The 20,643-nt window shown below is 59.9% G+C and overlaps 1 protein-coding gene across 1 annotated transcript in view; it reads right to left on the reverse strand.

The window, feature by feature from the left end:
• INTS3 (integrator complex subunit 3) overlaps positions 1-18,815 on the reverse strand; it is a 28,948-nt gene extending 10,133 nt beyond the window's left edge. The window contains exons 1-14 of the mRNA XM_088535529.1: positions 18,723-18,815; positions 16,142-16,225; positions 14,861-14,944; positions 11,062-11,175; positions 10,790-10,874; positions 9,715-9,781; positions 8,550-8,694; positions 7,745-7,874; positions 5,533-5,630; positions 4,564-4,755; positions 3,463-3,550; positions 3,268-3,347; positions 1,301-1,392; positions 449-555 (exon numbers count right to left, since the gene is read on the reverse strand). Of these exons, the coding sequence (XP_088391655.1) occupies positions 449-555; positions 1,301-1,392; positions 3,268-3,347; positions 3,463-3,550; positions 4,564-4,755; positions 5,533-5,630; positions 7,745-7,874; positions 8,550-8,694; positions 9,715-9,781; positions 10,790-10,874; positions 11,062-11,175; positions 14,861-14,944; positions 16,142-16,225; positions 18,723-18,815 (1,459 nt within the window). The remainder of the gene's footprint in view (positions 1-448; positions 556-1,300; positions 1,393-3,267; positions 3,348-3,462; positions 3,551-4,563; positions 4,756-5,532; positions 5,631-7,744; positions 7,875-8,549; positions 8,695-9,714; positions 9,782-10,789; positions 10,875-11,061; positions 11,176-14,860; positions 14,945-16,141; positions 16,226-18,722) is intronic.
• Between the last annotated feature and the right edge of the window lie 1,828 nt (positions 18,816-20,643).

Consider the following 20,643-nt stretch of genomic DNA (forward strand, 5'->3'; position numbering starts at 1 on the left):
AGCTCACCCGTCAGCTCAAGCAGTCACAAACGTTGGCATGCAGTGACCTCCCTCTGCTTGCCCAGGGGTTGCTGGCAGCCCCTGGTCCTGCACTCCTGCTGTGTCTAGCAATGCTGGACAGGGCCCGTGCCTCAAACGGAGGCAGGAAAACGCAGGAGCAGGTGGCACAGGAGCCAGGCAGGGATGCAGGGATAGGAGATGCTGTGCTGCACCCACGGGGGAGCAGGCAGAGCTGCAGGGCTCCTCCTCGATGCGCTCAGGACCACCTCGCTGCCTCTCAAGCCTAAAACTGGACCCTGCGGAGCCCCTCGCTTTGCTCGACGCCCTCGGGCACGGCGCTCTCGCAGCAGGGAGCTCCCCTCGTCCCGCTGCAGCGCCCGCGAACGCTGCGAACAGCCAGGGAAGGCCCCGCGGTGCGAAAGCTGCCGCCGCCTGCCTCGCTCCCTACCTTCGATGGGGGGTGAGGGCGAGCTGCAGAACTCCGGGAATTTCTCCCTCAGCATGGCACGGAGCTCCTTGTCCAGCTTGGGGTTGTCGAAGAGAGGGGCCAGGTGCCTGTGGGGGACGAGAAGAGGCTGGGATCACTGCCCTGCTTGGAGCAGCCAGCTCCTGCCTCCAGCCAGGGCACAGTCCTGGCAGCCCTGGCACTGCCCCGGGGGCCACCCTGGCACTTCTCCAGCATCACCCACCTGGATTCTCCCTACCAGCCTAAGGGACGCGCTGGCTCCATGAAGCCACTTGCCCCAACTCTGCCCTCTCGCTGCCAAGAAGGGCAAGGCCACAAACACTTCCCATTGCACCAGGACACAGAAAAGAGCCTTGATCTGGAGCCCAGGAAATCTCCTCAGCTGGGCAAGGGCTTTGCCTGGCACTAGGGCCTGCAAGCCCTGACCTCCCACTGCAGATCAACTGGGGCTCCCTCACTTTGTCACCACGGTGGCAGCAAAAGGCCCACAGGGAGAACTGAAGAGGCCTCATACGAGAGGGGAACTTTGTTCTGGTCACAGCTCGGTCCCCACAAAGGTTTGGAGACATTCCTACTGACATGGAACAGCTCTGGGTTATTTATCCCACCCCTTCTCTTAGCTCAAGGAACGGCTCTCAGGACAAGCCTCAGGACCATAAATACACAGCTGTGTCTTAAATATGAACATATTTGTGTTCATAAATAATACAAATGCCCTCCGCAGCTCTTCCAGAGCCTGGAGTTCATTTTTGCTAGGCTGGTGAGACTGGTCCCCAGGAAGCCTGGTGCACAACAGTTAGTTAATAAAAGCAGTAAAATTTAGGACTGTCTTACGCAAGGACTCGCTTCTCTACAATGTGGGTGAGAGAATTGAACACGCCTTGCCGGACATGAGCCTCCAGTGGGGGGTAGAAGTTGGGAATGATCTGAAAAAGAGGGGGAGATCAAGTCAGTGCCATGTTCCTGAACCCTTTGCCAACCCTCGGGCCTGTGGTGTTCTTGGACGCAGGCCAGAAAAGCCACCAGATGCTACTAGGGAGCAGTGACAGGCCCAGGGCCATGCCCCAAACAGCAGCGATTGCTGCAGGAGCAGCTGGGGTTTCTTGCATGTTGTGATGCTGCTGAAGAGGACCAAGGCAATGGGAGACCCCCCAGCACCTTCCCCTGCATCTCGGAGGGGATGTGGGCAGAGATGGGCACCTTAAAAATAAATCCCTGCAGGTTGTTACCAGTCAGCAGAGTCCACACACAGCCCTTGGTTTTTGGGAGGGCTGAGACAGCTCGTTCCGGGAATCTGGGTCATCCCATGAACCTTCCACCCAGTTCCTCTGCCAGCAGCAGCCAGCAGCTGCTTCTGGACTCGGACAACGGGAGTGCACGGAGCGAGCTGCGGGAGGGAGGGAAGCTCTTCCGGAGCTCGTGCCATGGAAAGACCCCATGTCCAGGGACTCCATTAGCTCTTGCTGGGACCAAATTACTGGAATCGGCACTCGGCACCACCGCTCCCAACACAGAGGGGTCCAACCAGCTCTGCTCCCCGGGAATCCTGCCCAAGTGGGGCCCTCCTTCGAAGGGAGATGGCTCTGAGTCATCCCCAGGCAGGGACTATTGCAGTGAGGCTCTCTTTACCCTCAGGGTGACACTGGATGAAGACCAAGGACTTCATTAGGTACTAAAGGGAACAATTCAGAAGTCCTCTTCCTACTAACGCTCATCATTCTGGAAGGATTTATTGGCAGAGCTGGGAAGTCTCTCACATTCCCACAGAGGCATTCCAATTAATGAATGACACACGAGCCCAATGCTCAGAGCTCTAGAAACAGCCCTGAATTTGCCAAGGTGCCGTAAAAGATCATCAAAACCTTTGGTGCTTGGGTTTAAGAGGCAGAGTCTGTCCACAGCACTCGCCTGCCTATGCTCTGGGCAGAGCAGTAAGGGAAAAAGCCCTCCTCGAGTTAGCATAAGCAAAGGGAGGTTAAAAGGGCTGCCTCAGGCTGCCAGGAGATAGTGAGCTGCTCTGCAGGCTATTTTGCAATCGAGAGGCTTGGGGCAGAACAGACCAGCTGATGCACTGAGGAATGCGGAAAAAAACAAGGGGGGAAAACATTTTTCTTGCTCTAGAGAATGGGCAGTGAGGTGACACTGTTTTTTCTGCTCAAATACGACCGTCTCTAGGGATTTGCCTTGCTGGGGGATGGAGCAGCAATTGCCTTTGCCCTAAAAGGGAGCCCAGAGTCTGTCTTGCCTGGGCACGTGTGATCGGTGCCTGCCCTGCGTGAGCAGCCCGCGGGAGCAGACTCCGGCTCCGGGGTCTGTTTTGGCACAGAGGGAAGGACACGGATGGTCCTGGAGCACCAGGAGGAGCAGGGGAGAGAGCTCAGGGCACGGCCCAGGGGCAGGGGCCTGCTTGGCCACCTGCGTCACGGAGCGGGTCTCTGTCTCCAGGCTGGACAGGCCCCGCGCGCTCAGCCCTTCCTCACACCACGGCTGCTCCGGGCCCTTCATCATCTTCGTGGCCCTGCGCTGGCCCCTCTCCAAGTCCCCCTTGTCCTGGGGAGCCCAGAGCTGCCCCCAGTACTCCAGGTGCCCCCCCAGAGCTGAGCAGAGGGGCAGGATGCGGATCCTCGACCTGGCAACGCTCCTCCCGATGCAGCCAGGATCCCCTGGGCCTTCTTGGCCACGAGGAACCACTGCTGCCTCGTGGTTCACTTGGTGTCGACCAGGACTCCCAAATCTCCCCTCCACCCCGATCCTGCAGCCAGTTTGGCAAGGCAGGGACTCTCCAGCAAGGCACGGCTCACCCGGCACATGAAGTCCAGCAGCGTGGCGGTGATGGCAGGGTGAGGCTTCATGGAGTGATGCATCACCAGAATGGCAGGCTCTGCAAGAGAGGAACAGCATCGGGAATCAGAGCCCACCATCTCTACCAGCTCTGGAAGCCACCAACCCTTCCCTTTGGCTCCTGCTCGTGCAGGGACAGGCTCCCCATGCAGTACCTATATTCATGATGCTGTCCTTCTCCGGGCTGAAGAAAAGCCAGTCATAAAATAGGGCGAGTTTGGCATTTGAAGCAGCAACGTTGGACTAGAAAAGAAAAAATAATAATAATATAAATTGGCTGTTGAGTATAGATCGGAGCCCCGTTCCCTTCTGGATGCCCAGCAGACTGAGTCCTGATACTGCCTTTCTATGGGGCACGCAGAGCCCTGTGGCAGCGGTGGCGGAGGAGGACACACACGGTGCCGAGCCAGGCACTGATCCTGCGGGTCCCTGCGGCTGCTGAGCAGGGGAATCTGCAGACAGGGAGGGAAAATCTGCGGCAAATCTGCCTGTTCTGCAAGCAGCTCCAGCCAGGGCGACAGGCAGAGCCGAGAGGTCAAGGCAGCTCTAAGCCCGGGAGATACAAACCGTGCGCTCTGCTAAGCAGGGCCTGACCTGGGTGTAATCAGACCCTGCGTATCACTTGTTGTTATCAGTGAGGCTTCCACGGGCACATGAACAGTCATTTCCTCTCCAGCTTCGGCTCTGCTCTCTTTGCTAAGTGCAGCGGGCGGCAGGACCGGGCGGGATGAGGATTGCCTGGCTGGGAGGTGGCTGTGGGAGCAAGGCTGCAGCGGAGCCTCTCGTTGCAGGCACTCCTGCTTGGACAGGAGAGGCCCCAAGACTTGGACACAGGCCACAAACATAAGGCAAAACTAAAGGGCAGGCCAGTACTTGGAAGTGAGAAAGTGAGATTTATGCTGGAAAAGCTGATCCCAAAGGATCCAACGTGCAGCAGAGCCAGGACTAAAATCCAGAGCTCAGAACAAAGACCCATGTCCTAAGCAGGGCTCTGCAATTCTCTCCTTCGGCCCAGCCAACAAACAGCTAATTCCAGGCTCCGCAGCAGCTTTCAGCACCAGCAGGTTACCACTTCCCTGCAAGGCAGCAGCTCCCGGGTAGTTACGTGATTCCCTGTCAGCCTTGGCCTGAGTTTGGGAACGACAATTTGCGACTCTGTGACTGATTAGCAGCCATTCCCGTGCTGCAACCAGGCACTAATTACAGAAGGCAGGCACTAATTGCAGGGTGGCTTCCCAGGGTCCGTCGTGACTCACCGTGCAGGTGGTGAGCAGCCACCCAATGATGGCCCAGCGCGGCAGGATGTCGGAGCTGAGCACCTCGTTGGAGGGGTGCACCACGCCGCAGATGTAGCGGATGAGGTCGCAGCGCAGCGACTGGCTGTCGGGGGTGGACAGGTATTGGCGCTGGAACCAGTCCTGGTAGCGCTTCTGCTGGCCAAAACGCACCTGCAGGGAAAGGGCAAGCCGGGAATCCCGCTCAGGGCTTGGGAGCATCCGCTGCGACGCGGGAAAGCTTCGGAAAGGCTGTTACAACCACCACGGCCACCCTGACGCTGCGGCTTTTGGGCAGCCTCCGGCTCGTGCCCTGCTCCCCGCCAGCCCCTCGCTGGCAGCGTCTTCAGAGAGCCCAAGGGCCCCCGGGTGCAGCCCTCACATAGGGCCCCCCGGCCCACCCGCGGGCCCTGCCTGCTGCTGGAGCACAGATAACACCCGGCGCTGGCGTGGGCCGTTCCTGCCTCCCTGGAGCGCCGGCTGCTGCTGCTGGAGCTCCGATAACCCACCGCATCGCGGCCATTCACAAAAAGGACTTGCCTTGGAAACCGGCCAGCCAGGAGCAACGCTCCCTGCAAAGCCATTTGGTGCCTTTTAATGAGGACCAGGGATGTCTGAGCCCATCTACGTGAGCTTCTGCTGGGCACCTTCCTGCCTCCTGCTGCCATTAGATGCCAGAAGCAGAGAATATTTGGACAAGTGGAATCTCTACCCTCTGCCCGATGGGCTGCTCTTCCCCCAGACAGGGTGTTTAGCTGTGTACAGCGTTTTCCCTCGCAGAGTTCCATGGAAAACCTCGCCAGCTGAAGGACACAGCAGCGGGTACTCTGTCCCTGTCACCACACTCAGGCCCACGGTGGGGAGGGGACGGAGCCGCCGAGGAGCCCTCCGAGACGAGTGCCCTCTTCCCCCCGGTGGGCACAGGAGCCCAGGAGGGCGCAGAGCAGTTACCCGAGAGGTCATGAAGAGGAGCTTGGTTTCCATGTCGGGAGTAAGGCGACAGGCCAGGAATTTGCGAGAAGTCCTTGACTGGAGGAGCTGCAGGACACCTAGGGAGAGACGGAGAGCGGTGTGAGCTCGCACAGCACCAGGAGACCCCAGCACCAAACTCACCACCATCCTCAGCAAGTCTGGTTTCTTTGCCCACATTTGGAGCATTAAACTCCCTTGCCCCAGGGCTACAGAGAAATGAGAAACTCCAGACTCCAGGTTGTAACAAACCGGGCACCTTCCCCATCCCTGAGCCCTTCACAAGGGTGCACAAAGATGCTCTCAGACTTGTCCCTGCTACAGGGGATCCCCTGGTGCCGCTGCAGACAAGGGCTTGGGAACAACTGCTCAGCCTGGGGGCTCCGAGACGGCCACAGGAACATAGAGTGTTTGGGGCTCTGCCCATTTAGCTCCAGCTTCTTCCCTGGGGCGAAGGCACCAAGTGGGAAGAGGAGGATCGGACAAAAGCAGAACTGCCTGTGCCCGGAGGGAAGGGAGAACGCAAAGGAGACGGGGAGGCTGCAAAAGCTGCTCTCAACCCCAGGCGGCTGGAAGGGGAGGAATTTATGACCCGAGCAGCAGAGCTTTGCTGCTGCCTGACAGGACCTGAAGGATTTACGGGGCGGCCGCCCGTGGCGCAGACAGGCGGGCGCCGCGGCCCCGCGAGCTCCGCTCTGCTCCGCTCCGCCGGGAAGGGCTCGTCCGGCCGGGAAGGGCTCGTCCGGCCGCGCGGCAGCGGCTCCCACCTGGGGACGGCTGGAGGGGACTTCGGAGCAGGAAGAGCAGCGGGTTTTGGTGGCCGGAGACTGGAGCTCCGTCTGTGCTGTCCGTGGGGCCCAACAGAAGAGGAGCAGGGGGTGCTTGCCCCAATTTAGGCATCATTTTGTTGGGTTGTTTGGGCCAAAATGGGTAACAAAACATGAAGAGACCCCGGCTGGCCACCCCGACTGCTGTGGGGAGCACGCAAAGGCAGAGGGACATTGGCAAAGTGCTGAGCACCCTCCAAGCATGAACGGGAAAGCTCAGTGTTTGACCGTGAGGATCAAGACAAAGCTGAGGAGACCTCCAGCAAGTTCAGGCTTGGAAGAAGAGGCAGGGCTGAGCCCTCCGCATGGAAACCTGCCTTAGCCGTGGGGCAAAACACCTCCCTAAGCCCCACGGACTAACTCTAATGGGGGGGAACTTGCTCCTTGCAGCCCTCGGCAAGTCTCAGCAGAGGCAGCAATGACAGGAGAGGCTCTGAAGATGGAGAAGAAGCCGGAGACTAGCGAGTTTAATAAGCATTTAATCAAATGATGTGTTGTGATTTTCCCTGAGCAACATCCGAGATCTTTAAAGTGACATTAATGCAGCCCCTGAGAGGGGAGCGGGCGTTTGCGGGGAGGGAGGACACGTTAAAGCCCTGCTTCCATTAGAGGCCCATTAGAACTGATGCAGACAGATAATGGTGCGACAGCCCTAGAGAAGTGAATAATTTATACCAATAACAAAATATGGATATAACGCTCTTTCAGCCGATTCTGTTTTAACCCAGGCTTGTGCAGAGACCTGCAGAGCTGAGTGTTGCTGCACACCAAGGGTGTGAAGCTACTGGGAGAAATAAAATCTCATTCAGAAAGTGTCAATTCCTGCAGCTTCTGGTCTTCCTGCTTTAGAGTTGCAGACTTTCCTAGGGTTCTGTTCCGGAGAGCCTGGAGAACTCCGACACGTTAGATCTTTGGACTCCAACTTCAACTCAGCTTATAAACTAGGTAATTCAAAATAGCACTGCAAATTCAGAACAAGCAATAGCACTCCCTAACCCTTGTTGTGGCCCAGCTGCATTCTCATGATATGTCATTACAGTGGCCTGAAGTATCTGTTTTTCAGGATACTTTAGAGCCCAGATGCAGCATTTAAGGAATGGTAAAAGCTGCCAAGCGCCTGGCTGGATCATGGGAGACTGTTCCCGTCCCTTCCCAACTCCTCAGCTTGAGGAGGCACCTCCTCCTACTTGGTGATGAGAGGGGCTCTGGAAGCAGACACGTGGGTTCGCTGCTGATGGAGGTGGCACCACATGGTGCAATTCGAGCTCTCTGCACCCTCTCCTCTAAGGATCTGAGGAGAACCCCCAAACCCCGTGTGTTTTGCTTGCCGGGCTATCACGGAGCCTCTCGGCTCCGTCCTTGCCTACCTGTGAACTGCGCGCTGAGGACCTGCGGGTTGTGGATGATGTCCTTCCAGAGCTGCTCAAACTCAGGAATTCTGGCCACGTTTTGCAGGAGCCTCACCAGGTCCCGGCCAATCATGAAGCAGTCCATGAACTCGGGAAAGGAGAGGAAAAAAAAAAATCTCATTTACTGTTTACCTGCTCCCACGCGGGGGGAAGGGAAAAGGCATCGGGGGCTGGAAGGGGGGAACAGCCAGTCCTTCGACCTCACGACCGGCTCCAGATGATTCACTCTTTGCACAACACTGGAGCTCCTGCCCCTGGCAGCCTGCCCCTCTTTTGAAGCTAGCAGGTTGGAAGAGGCGGGGTGACAGGCGGGAAGGTCAGCGGCTATTTTAAAATGTTCTCTCCCTTGTAAAGCAAACAATCGGCCCATAAATCTGCCGTTTTCTCCCCAGGACTGCAGCCAGTCTCTGAAGCTGGGACCTGACGTTGGTCCTTGGTGCCCAGCAAGGGCAGCGCCGCGGAGCCGGGCAGCGAAGGCCACGGCGCCGGCCTGCACCTTGGTGGCTTTTACTGCAGGGGACAGCCTGAAGGGCACCCCTAGAACTGTCACCGTGTTGTCCCCAAGCTGCCGAAGACCCCAGACAGCGCAGGAAAGGGACCGGCTTCGAGCTGCGTGAAGGCCAGCGAGTGAAGGGACACAAGCCAAGCTAGAACGTGGTCCCCACTGCTGCTCGCTCGGGGCTTTCGAACCACTTTGCAGCGGCCCCTCCAAACAGCCCCGGGCGCCCCGCTCGTGGAGCGTCTCCTCGCAGCCTCCACTCACCCGCTCGCGGAGCAGAGAGATGCAGAAATCCACTTCCTTCTGCCGCAGCAGCTGGAGCTGCGAGGTGCCGTGGTGGTCCACGATGAGCCGCAGGTACGTGTACACCGCCATGGCGATCAGGATGCTGCTTTTCAGGACCCATTCTCTGCAAAAGGAGCACGAAAAAGACCTTCAGCCACCTGCTCGGGACACCCACGGCATGAGCGGGACGAGCCCAGGCCGCTCGCGTGCGGCGCCGGGGTGTTTCCAGGGTCACAGACACGCTCCGAGTCGCAGCAATCCCAAGTATTTGCAACAGCAAGTGCTAACGGGCCCAAAACGAGCACAGGGAGCGGCTGCGCCATGGAGACACTGGGGCCGCGAGCCGGGGACGCTGCGACAGGGAATAACGAAGGCTGGGAGCACGGCGGGCTGTCCGGTCGGCATCCCCCCGCTCCGAGAGCGTCCCCGAAGGAGAAACCGCTGTCCAAGGGGGGCCGAAGCCAGCCGGGATCCATCGATCCCACGGGCGCTCCCGCGGCGCCGCGTGGCCGGGCCGAGCGGGGAGTTTAGCACAAACGGAGCGGGGCAAACAGGGCAAAAACTTGCGGGTCACACAAGCCCGAGGCCCAAAGCGTCTCCCAAGGGCTCGGTGTCCTGGCGCCTCCTCCAGCGGGGGCACTAGATGGCACTCGATGGCACTTCCCTGCAGCACAGCAATTCCCGGTGAAAAAATCACCAGCAGCGCTGTTGTTAGCTACAGCCAAATAAACGCTTTAACAACTCGATTGTTAACCACAGTAATAAGCAATTTTGGGAGAATCGCAGCTATTACGGACAGCAGTCGGTGAAAAACTACAGCCCATTTAAAAATAATGACTGTGCCGCCGAGGGCTGCGGCTCGGAATTTCGCTTATCATCAATTAGCGGCTGCTTTGCCAAGGCAGGACAATGCGAGCGCAGGGGACAGCGCAGGGGACGGCGCTTCCCAGCTGGCCCGGCCCCGGCAAATCGAAGTCGCAGCCCCAGCGAAGCAGGAGCTGCTAAAACACAGGAAGCTTTTTGGGCAATTAACTCCGTCCTCCTCCTCCCGGAGGAACACCTCCCCCGCCGCTCGGGAAACGCGGGAAGAAAATATTCCAAGGATGCGGGGCCGGAGCCCCGCGCGCTGCTCCGGCCGCCCTACCTCTGCTCCGTGAGGATCTCCAGCACGTTCTCGGCCAACCAGATATTCTTTGCTGTCACGTCCCCACCTGCAACCAAAGAGCAACGGGGAGAGAAAAGCTGGTGAGATGAAGGGGGCAGTTTTTCCTGTTGCCAAATCATCCGAACCGTCGCTCGCGTGAAGCCCCAGGGCTAATGAATGAATCCGGGCTCGTTCCGCTGGCCACGTGTGCTTGGCTGTTGCTCCATGTACAGCTAGAATGTTTGTAGCCATCAGCGGAGCAGGGCTGTTTTCCTGTTTCTGAGGAGATCAACAGGGTCTTTGCTGCAACAGCACTCTTGGAAAAGAGCTGTAATCATCTGGAACAGGGACTCGATAATTCCCCTTCTGGAAAGCCAGGGAGCCAGAAAGGGATGAGATTCAGTAGTGTGAAAGAGGCTGAAGAAGGAAACCCCAAGTGCTACAAACCACGTCTGGGGCCTGTGGCTGAGGTCCCCGGGGCAGAGGTGGCTCCTGCTCGTGGGCGCAGGAGGCCACCGTGACCAGCCAGGCCTTGCAGTGGGCCCAAAACAACTAAGGCACCGTCAGAGTGGCAGGGAGGGAGACAGCGACGTCCTCCCAGGGCAAAAGGGGCCCTGCCGGGGCCGTGCGACCCGGGGGAACAAGGGACACCTACACCAGGGGTCTGGTAAATGTTCTGTGTTTACAAGGTGACAACAGGGCCGGGGCAGCTTGGCCCGTGCTCAGGACCCCGTCCCCTCCTCGTTCCTCCTCCAGCCGTTTCCAGCACTGGGGGATAAAAGCAACATCAGGTTTCACTGCGGGACGTGAACCCCTCCGTGTGGACGCGAGCCAGCGGCACGAGCACGGAGCCGGGAGCATGGAAGAGGTGCCGTTCCCGGGAGCAGCGGCCTCTCCAAGGCTGCTCGTCCCCCGCCGCAGCCTCCCCGGAGAGGCTCTGCTCACCGGACCGGCTCGGTGCCCGCCCGCGAGCCCTGCTCTTCCCGGGGGCCTTGGGGACTCCGGCAGCAATCCCGGCTCCCCGGGCCGCGTCGGGAGGCCTGGCCTCGGCAGCGGAGGCCCGGGCGGGACTCACCTGCGATCTGCTTCATGAAGGTCATGCAGACGCCGTCCGCGCCGAGCACGCCGCTCTTCACCAGCTCCCGCAGCAACCACACGAGCTGCACGTCGAGGGAAAAGGGCAGCTGTGGTCACAGGGCCTCCCGCGACGGCCCCGCGGCCACCGGCCCTTTCTCCTTTCCAGGCGTGGGGCCTTGGCAAAGGGCTCCAGGGCTCCCGGAGCTCAGCCCTGGGCAAGGAGGTGCCCTCTGCCACGTTAGCGTGCCAGGGGCAACGGCCTCCCCTCACCTGGGTCCGGCAGGTGTCCTGCAGCTTCAGGTACTTCTCCATGAGGATCTGGTTGATCTTGTTGAGGACGATGTTCATGCCGTCCCGGCTCACCAGCGCCAGGTCCCGGTAGCACTGCGGCGGAGAGCGCGAGCCGGACACGGTTACAGGCGGCACCCGAACGGAAAACTTACAACCCCGACGGGATCGCGCCGAATAAACGAACTCCAGAGAGGAGCAAAAAGACATCAGAGTCCATGGGGAGACCCGGGGACCGGGCAGGGCTGGAGAGGGACAACCTGCTCCCTCGAGACCCCCTTGTCCTTTAGGACTTTCTCCATCCTCTTCTGCCTGCCAGGAATAACATTGACCAGGGAGCAAAGGTGCCGACTGTCCCTTCCCCTCCGGTCACGGCGGCAGGGGGTGGAGGGTGATTAGGAAGTCATTTGCTAAGTGGCTCTGCATGAATGTTAATTCGTGCCGCTAAATGTCATGATATTCCAGAGAGCAGGGCTCTGGTCTCTGCATCCTCCTTTCGAGAGTTAATGAGGCCTCAAAAGAGCTTTTTGATGAGGCTCCCTGGGCTCCAGCTCTCCTCCTCTCACAGGGCACTGGGGTAAAAAGGAGAGGGGGAAAAAGCCAAGGTCCCGCCAAGCCAAACCGCTGGCCCAAAGAGCAGAGGGGAAGAGCCCCATTTTGTCCCCAAAGCACCGGCTGTCCCCAAGCAGGTGCCCAGGCAGGTCAGCCGGGCCCGGCGCCAGCTCGGAGCGAGTGGGTGCTCCGGGAAAGCGGCGGAGCAGGGAGGGGACCCGCGCGCCGCGCTCCTTGCCAAGGCTGCAAACAATCCTCCCGCTCCCGGCGGAGCGGAGCCGCCGCGCGCAGCCCCTTTAATTAACAGGAAGGAACAAGTGATAAATGTTGCCTTTCATAGAATCATAGAATCATAGAATGCTTAGGGTTGGAAGGGACCTCTAGAGATCATCTAGTCCAACCCCCCTGCATACGCAGGGACACCTAAAGCACGTGGCACAGGACTGCATCCAAGCAGGTTTTGAAGATCTCCAGAGAAGGAGACTCCACAACCTCTCTGGGCAGCCTGTTCCAGTGCTCTGTCACCCTCACTGTTAAGAAATTTTTCCTTAAGTTCCTATGGAATTTTTGATGTTTCAGTTTCCGGCCATTTCCTCTAGTCCTATCAGTGGCCACCACTGAAAAGATACCATGACCGTCCTCTGCACTCCCTCCCTTGAGGTATTTATATACACTGATTAGATCCCCTCTCAGCCTTCTCTTCTCCAGGCTGAACAGGCCCAGCTCCCTCAGCCTCTCCTCATAGGGCAGATGTTCCAGGCCCCTGATCATCCTTGTGGCCCTGCGCTGGACTCTCTCCAGCAGCTCCACATCCCTCTTGTACTGTGGAGCCCAGAACTGGACACAGTACTCCAGATGCGGCCTCACCAGGGCTGAGTAGAGGGGCAGGATCACCTCCCTCGACCTGCTGGAGACGCTCTTCTTAATGCAGCCCAGGATCCCATTGGCCTTTTTGGCCACGAGGGCACACTGCTGCCTCATGGTCAACTTGTCGTCCACCATGACACCCAGGTCTTTCTCCGCAGAGCTGCTCTCCACAAGCTCAGTCCCCAGCCTGTACTGGTGTCTGGGGTTATTCCTCCCCAGGTGCAGGACCTTGCACTTGGCCTTGTTGAATTTCATGAGGTTTTTCACCGCCCAGTTGTCCAGTCTGTCCAGGTCCCTCTGGATGGCAGCACAGCCCTCTGGGGTATCGGCTACTCCTCCCAGTTTGGTATCATCAGCAAACTTGCTGAGGGAGCACTCTGTGCCTTCATCCAGGTCATTGATGAATAAATTGAACAGGACTGGACCAAGGACTGACCCCTGGGGGACACCGCTAGCCACAGGCCTCCAACTAGACTCTGCACCGCTGATCACCACTCTCTGGGCCCTGCCATCCAGCCAGTTCCTAATCCATCTCACTGTCCACTCATCTATCCCACACTTCCGGAGCTTGCCCAGGAGGATGTTGTGAGGGACGGTGTCAAAAGCCTTGGTGAAGTCGAGATAGACGACATCCACCGCTCTCCCCTCGTCTATCCAGCCGGTCATTTCATCATAGAAGGCTATCAGGTTAGTCAGGCAAGATTTTCCCTTGGTGAATCCATGCTGACTACTCTTGAGCACCTTCTTGTCCTCCATGTGCCTGGAGACAACGGCCAGTATGAGCCGTTCCATCACTTTTTCCTTTAAATGAGGGAAGGCGGAGGGGGGAAGCAAACAGCGCCGCGCGGGGGAGCGGGGCCCTTCGCGCGCTCCGACCCCGCGGCGCAGCCTTAATTAAAGGCAGAGGTGGCGGCGGAGGAGGCGGAGCGGCTGCGGCCGGACACGGAGCCCAGGGGGGCACCGGAGCCGCTCGGGGGGAGCTCGGGGTCTTCCCGTGCCGAGGGGAAGCCAAGGAAGGGGCGACTCCCCCCCAGAGCCCGGCCGAAAAGGCCGGACACAGGGCAGGTGGCAGCAGCAGGTGACAGGGGCAGATCCAATTACTCCCAAAGTTAACGTGCTCCGAAGGGCAGACGTGGCAGGAGGAGCAGCCAGGCCAATGACCACGGCCAGGAGCGGCCCTGGCACCGCGGTCCTGGTGCATCCCTGCCCCGCTCCATACCCCGCCGGAGAGCGGGAAGCGGGACCAGGACAGAGACCCCGGCGGGACCGGCAGCTCCGGATGGGCTTGGGGAAGGCCTAACCCGAGGGAGAGATGGAGCAAAGCGCGGGCAGGTAACTGAGGAAAACCCTGACTGGCCTCGGTGCAACCTCCAGGAACGGCCCCGTGATGGCACCGACAGAGCCCGTCCCACGGAGCGCTCCGAGGCAGCTCCGCGCCCTGGGGGATAACGTGGATAACATGGATCCGCTGCAGAGCTCTGCTCTCGGAGCAGCGATTCCATCGACACAGATCACTGCATGAGTCACCCTGTGTCCAACGCAGCCCCGGTCCCGCTGCGCCAGAGCCCCTCAACCCCTGCAAACCCCACGCACCCAGACAAGGACCCTGCTGTCACTGCCCCCTCGCACCGCGCTCCTGCTCCCCTTCCAGCTCTGCGTCCAAAACAAAAACATTCCCGACTCCCCGTCGGACCCTGCGGCGTTTACAGCACCAGCACCAAAGCCTTATCCAGGATTTTAGAACACAAAACGTTCATCTTCGTGGAGGTGACTAACTACTGTTTTAAAATCACAGCTTACAGCATCATTAAAAACAGATTATTTAAAAAATAGATCCAGTCTGGAAAGCTAACAGAGGTGAACTGCAAAGACGTAATTTTGTTTAGGAATTGGGTCTGTTTCTTCTCCACAGCCTAAATGATTATTGCTGTAGGCAAATACATCTGGACCCCAGCACGCAAGCCCATTTTGGGCATCCGAAGAGCAAGGCAGAAACTGGGAAATGCCTTACAGTTTTCTTTAGAAATCAGCATTCACCTCCCCTAATGAAAAACAATTAATTCTAGGGCTGGGAACGAATCCAGGCCGGTCCCTCTCCGGTGGCGGCAGCCGCATTACCCGGCGCAGGGGCTGCCGCGGTGCCACGTGGACACCACGAGAACAGAAGCAGCACGAGCAAAGTCATCATCCTGCTGCCATAAACACAGCTCGGAGCGCTGCGGATTCCAGCCAGGAGGCTCTCAACGCCTGCACGGGACTGAGAGGCTCCAGCAGAAGCATCTCCCCAAATGCCGGGGCTGCCGGAGAGGGAAGCTCCTGCGGAACGAGCCCCGAGCAGCGCTCGCGGCACGCGGCCTCCTACCTTCTGGGCCTGGGCAGGCTCGGTGAGGACCAGGGTGAAGAGCCCCAGGCAGATCTCCTCGTGCTGGGGGGTTCCTTTGCAAATCTGAGCGAGAGAAACAGCCGTGAGCAGGTGGGAGACGGTGCTAAGGGAGCTCGGGGAAGCGTCTGGAGAGGGAAACCCTCCGTGAGGCTGCAAAATGGGTGGTTAATGCAGCAAAGGGCAGCCCAGGAGGAACTTGCAACAGCATCACAAACGGATATGGAAAACGTAGATAAAAACGTAACATTCTTATCCATTTGCAGTACTGCTGCAAACCTCTCACAGGGTCTGGGAGGTGAGTACTGTGTGTTTAAAAGACACAAATTGAGAAACACCCATCCTCCAAAGCGACAGAGAGCGTTCCAGTGATCCCGGCTGCCCCATTTCGGGATCTTTAGCTACTCATCCAAACCCCAGGCAAGCTGATCAAGAGCACCAGAAGAACCTCCGAGGCCTCTCCTGCTCTGGGACCTGGCCAGGCTGTGCTACACATGCTGCACGTTAGGATTGTTATTAAAGCTTCTCCTACAAGCTCTTCATCCAAGCAGGAAAGGATTTAACCACCCTTGGAGCCCTGAAATCCAGCCTGCGATGCCTTCCTTTTCCCATTAAGGGAAAGGCAAATTGTACCAGTGATTCCAGCAACCTAAGGTGTTCTGGGGAGTAAAAAAATGCAACCAACATGCCTGAGAGCCCATTAAGATGTCACTCGGCAGTTTCCCTTATACGGTAACGTCAGCAGCTTACTGGCAAGTATTTTAAGACTTTGCCGAGTTAGAAATAAAGTCTGCATCCCTCAACAGAAAGAGGGAACCTGCCCTTTCCAGCGGGCTGGAGATTGGCTGTTTGGAGGCCAAGAAAAAGTTAAGCTGAGCAATGCAAGAGTGCAAAAACATAGGAGGAACGCAGAGGCGTTCTGCAAACCCCAGAAGCACGTGCAGGGCGACAGAGATGTCGGCGTGTACGTGCTGTCCCCCTCTCACAAAGCACTCGTGCGGTGGCAAAGGGGGCCATTCAGCCCAATTTCAGCACCCAATTGCACTGCAGGTTCCAAATATGTTCCTAGGCTTCCAAATATGTCCTTAGGCTGGGATTAAACCGTGCTGCTGTTTTGTCTGCAATAGCTCTGGGAGTCCTTGATGGGTTCAGCCCGGAGCCTCCTCACACCTGCCTGTTCTCGTGCATGGAGAGCGGGTACAAAACACCACAAATCGCTCCTTCCAGGCCAGACGTGTCCTTTCTCGGGGAGGTGACACTTACGTGAGCGTTGAGGGCGTCGTTGGCCTCCCTCTCCGACAGCCCGTTGGTCAGCGACGTCACGATGCCCACGCATCTCTCCAGTTTCTGCAACAAAAACCACACGTGAGCTCGAGGCATCCTCGGGGCCGGAGATCCAGCCATTTTCCACATGCAGGGATACCTGCTCGTGGAGAACAGGCTCCTTTGAAGCCCTGCCTGCCTGAGCAACAGCCAAGAACCCTGGAATAACTCAGCAGCTTGGAAAATCTTGCCCCCATTTATCCTTGCTGACATAAAAAGAGTGATAGAAGAGTCTCAAACTGGTTAGCAAAGGAGCTACAAATAAGGCAGCAACAACAGCCCACAAAAACACCTAAACAGAAAAAACAGGGGTGCAAGAGACGTTCTCAGCTTGTGTCAAAGCCCCCGAGCCTCTCACTCGCTGCCTCACTGAAGTTCCTTTGGGTTTTCAATGCTCTGCTGACGCTGCCTGAAAACCCAAATAAACACGGAACGCCGGGATACCACTCCACGCAAGGGCAGGATGCCGCAGGTTTCTCGGGGGCAGAGCACCCTGTTTTGAGACATAAACTGTCCCCATCGCTGCCAGGCGGCCTGTGACGACATTCACCTGCTGGCAGGGACCTTCCAGACCCCCTTGGGGGAATCTAAGCTCCAAGAGCCTGGAGTGAAAAACTGCGGAAGCAAATGGAAGCTTCCCTGGAGCTCGAGGGAAACCGGGAGGTTTACCGGACACTGCAGGGCTCCTTTAATCCCCAGGGCCTGTTCTCACGTTAGGACTCGCACTGCAACGCGTTGGTCTCGGTTAAACCCTTCCATAAACGAGTGCTCCGGACGCGGTCGTGGTCTCCTGCCCCTGCGACGGGTCCAGGCGGAGCCTCCCGTTTCTGGAGCTTTCTCGGTGCCTCCAGCGAGCGGCCACGGACAATCCCAGCCGGGCAACCAGCATGTTACGGGGAGGTTATTTCTACAGAGTCGCTTCTTGATTAAAATGCAAACAGATCACGCTGTTCACGGAACCCTTAGCCGTGATTAGCATCTCCTTTGCATACCAAAGAGGGGCAGCGAAGCCCTCGGGATGGGGTCAGCGTCTCCGCAGGCAGCGGGGAAGCAGCCTGGCCAGCAGGGCAGGGATGAAAGCTTGGAGAAACGGGCTTGGAGAAATGGGGTGATTGAGGAGCAGCGGGGCACCGAGAAGGGCAAACCCAAGGAGGACGGAAGGGAGGACAAGACTCTGCGACGGAAAAACAGTTGGAAGAGTCGCAGGGAGAAGGAAGACGAGGAGGGTGGTGGCAGAGAGCGGGACAAGGGCCCACGAGCCACGCGAGGACACGCAAGGACACGCGCCCTGCTGCTCTAAACCCAGGGCACAGCCTGGGTTTTCGCTTGACGCCTGCTGTGAGACACGTTTTGACGAGATCCGGCCCTTCCAGCCACCTCTTTCTCCCCAGCCCAGACGTGCCCAGCCCGTCGTTGCACACAGCTCCAAGCAGGGCTAAGGGGAACGTCCGGAGCAGGTTTCCTTGGAGCACGGCGGGCTGTTTGCTCCAATGACGGGGGCAAACGCAGGTTTTCCTGCGCACAGGCTCGTTCCTGCGAGAGCCTCCGCAAACAAGCGGGGAAGGAGCCTGAAACGGGAGGGACCCCCAACCCGGCAGCGCCCGCGACGCTCCGGACGCTGCTTTAAACCGTCCTCCTCGGCCCGCCCGGCCGTTCCAGCGGCGGCACCTGCCAGGATTGGAGCTGTCGAAGGAAAGGGCACAGCAGGAGCGAGGGAACAGCAACGAGCGGCTCCTCGGAGCTCCCGACGCTGGTCCGGGCGCTCGGAGCGGCCAGGCCGGAGCTGGGAACGCTCCGTTCGGGCCTGGATGGGGCCGCCGGGCGCTTTGGGGGACACAAACACCCCCCGCATTGGAAAGGGGGGCCCAGGCCTCGAGCCCTCCCCAAGGCCGTTCCCGGCCTGGCTGCCTCCCGTAACGGGAATCATAGAATCATAGAATCATGGAATGCTGAAGGTTGGAAGGGACCTCTAGGGATCATCCAGTGCAGCCCCCTGCACACGCAGGGTCACCTAGAGCACGTGGCACAGGGCTGCGGCCAAGCAGGTTTGAAGATCTCCAGAGAAGGAGACTCCACAACCTCTCTGGGCAGCCTGTTCCAGGGCTCTGGCACCCTCACTATTAAGAATTTTTTTCCTGAAGTTCCTGTGGAACTTTTGGTGCTTCAGTTTGGGGCCATTACCTCTAGTCCTATCAGTGGCCACCACTGAAAAGAGACCAGCACCATCCTCTGCACTCCCTCCCTTGAGGTATTTATATACACTGATTAGATCCCCTCTCAGCCTTCTCCGCTTTCGGCCCCGCTGCTTCCAAAGCTCCCCAAATCCCTCTTCCATCACACAGGAAACAACCCGGCTCTCCCACGGGCTCCCCCGGGAGCCTCGTCCTGCACCAGTTTCTCCAACCAGACCCCCGTGTTTCCCAACGGGGTGGAAACCCCCGCGATGTCACCGGGCATGGGGAGCCCCCGGGAGCCCCCAGCGCCAGGAACGGACCCCGGGACATCCCACCCGGGCACCTACCTCCTCCAGCTCGTCCTTGGCGTCCAGGAGAGTGGAGAGCAGCAGCTTCCCGCCGGCCGCCGCCGCTCCCGCCTTGCCCTTGGGCAGCTCCATGGCCGGGAGGGCGCCCGAGGGAGGGGGGCGCCCCCTTCGGCTGCCCCCCCCGGCAGGCCCCGCACCCAGATCCCGGCGACGGGACGGGAGAAACGGGAAAAACGGGGAAAATACGAGAAACGGGAGCCCCCTCTCGCACCCAGCTCCTGCAATAGGGGGGATCTATGGGGGGGGGGGGGAGCCCCCCGGTCCGCGCCCCACGGGAGCAGCGGGGGGGGAGGGGGGGTTTGGGGGTACCGGGGGGGGCACAGGGGCCGGGGGGGGGTTGTGGGGGGAGGGGGGGCTGCTCTTTGACCGGGGCAGGTACCGGCCCCCGCCTGCGGCCTGTGCGGGCGGGCGCTACGGGGGGTCCTATAGGGGGGCCCTATGGGGGGGCCCTATGGCGGGGGGTCCTATAGGGGGGCCCCGCAGGGGCACCGGAGGCCCCGGGGGGGGTGACGGGCCCCCCCGCGCGGGGCGGGGGGGGGGTCTCGGTGGCGGGGGGAGGGGAGCGGCGCCCCCCGCCCAGCGGCGCCGGCCGGAAGTCACCGGGAGACGGACGGCAGGGCCGGGGGGGGAAGAGGAAGCGGCCCCGCGGCCGGAAGCGCCCGCCCTCCTCGGCCTCCGGCGGCCAATGGGAGCCGCGGGGCGGCGCTGAGTGGCAGCGCGGAGGGGGCGCCGCGGGCCCCGCCCGGCCGCCGTGTGAGGGGGCGGGGCCTTCCCGGGCGGCGCGGCCAATCGGGAGGCGAGGGCGTGGCCTAGCCCGCAGGAGCGCCCCGCCCCCGCCGCGCCGCCACCCGCCCCTGCCCTATGGAGACCCCTCATAGGGATCCCCCATAGGGACCCCCCAATAGGGACCCCTCATAGGGACCCCCCCATAGAGACCCCCCCATAGGGACCCCCCAATAGAGACCCCCCCATAGGGATCCCCCAATAGAGACCCCCCCCATAGGGACCCCCCAATAGGGACCCCCCCATAGAGACCCCCCAATAGAGACCCCCATAGGGACTCCCCCATAGAGACCCCCCCATAGGGATCCCCCAATAGAGACCCCCCCCCATAGGGACCTCCCCCATAGGGACCCCCCATAGGGAACCCCCAATAGGGACCCCCCATAGGGATCCCCCAATAGGGACCCGCCCCCCATAGAGACCCCCCAGTAGAGACCCCCATAGGGACTCCCCCGTAGAGACCCCCCCATAGGGATCCCCCAATAGAGACCCCCCCCCAATAGGGACCCCCCCATAGAGACCCCCCATAGGGACCCCGCCATAGAACCCCCCAATAGAGACGCCCCAATAGGGCCCCCCCAAGGCAGACGCTGCCAGTGAAGCATCCCCAGGCCCCTGGCCCTGCATTGCCCCTTCCTCAGGGTGGGGGAAACCACCAGCCAGGGCCCCCCGGGGTCCCCTCCAGCGTGCGCCGCCCTGCAGCACCCCCCGATATGCAACTCCCTGCAATGTCCCCCCATGCAGCATCCTGCAATGTCCCCCCAATGCAGCAGCCTGCAATGTCCCCCCCTTGTACCCCCCTGCAATGTCCCCCAATGCACCTCCTTGCAATGTCCCCCCTTTTGTACCCCCCTGCAATGTCCCCCCAATGCAGCATCCTGCAATGTCCCCCTGTTGCACCCCCCTGCAATGTCCCCCCCATGCCATGCGCCCCTGCAAAGTGTCCCCCCCCAGCTCTGCATTGCCCTCCCCACGCCCCAGCCCCACCAGCCCTGCAGGAGCCCAGGCCGAGTGCGGAACACAGGAGCTTTATTACAAAATCCAGAGCTGCGGGAGCCCCCCCGGGCGCCGCTCCGTCCCGGGGCTCCTCGGAAGCCGGGGGGCTGCGACGGGCCCC

The sequence above is a fragment of the Tinamus guttatus genome, unplaced genomic scaffold (genome assembly GCF_059628265.1).
Source record: "Tinamus guttatus ecotype Peru unplaced genomic scaffold, ASM5962826v1 Tinamus_guttatus_pri_ptg000629l, whole genome shotgun sequence".
In the NCBI taxonomy this organism is placed as follows: Eukaryota; Metazoa; Chordata; class Aves; order Tinamiformes; family Tinamidae; genus Tinamus; species Tinamus guttatus.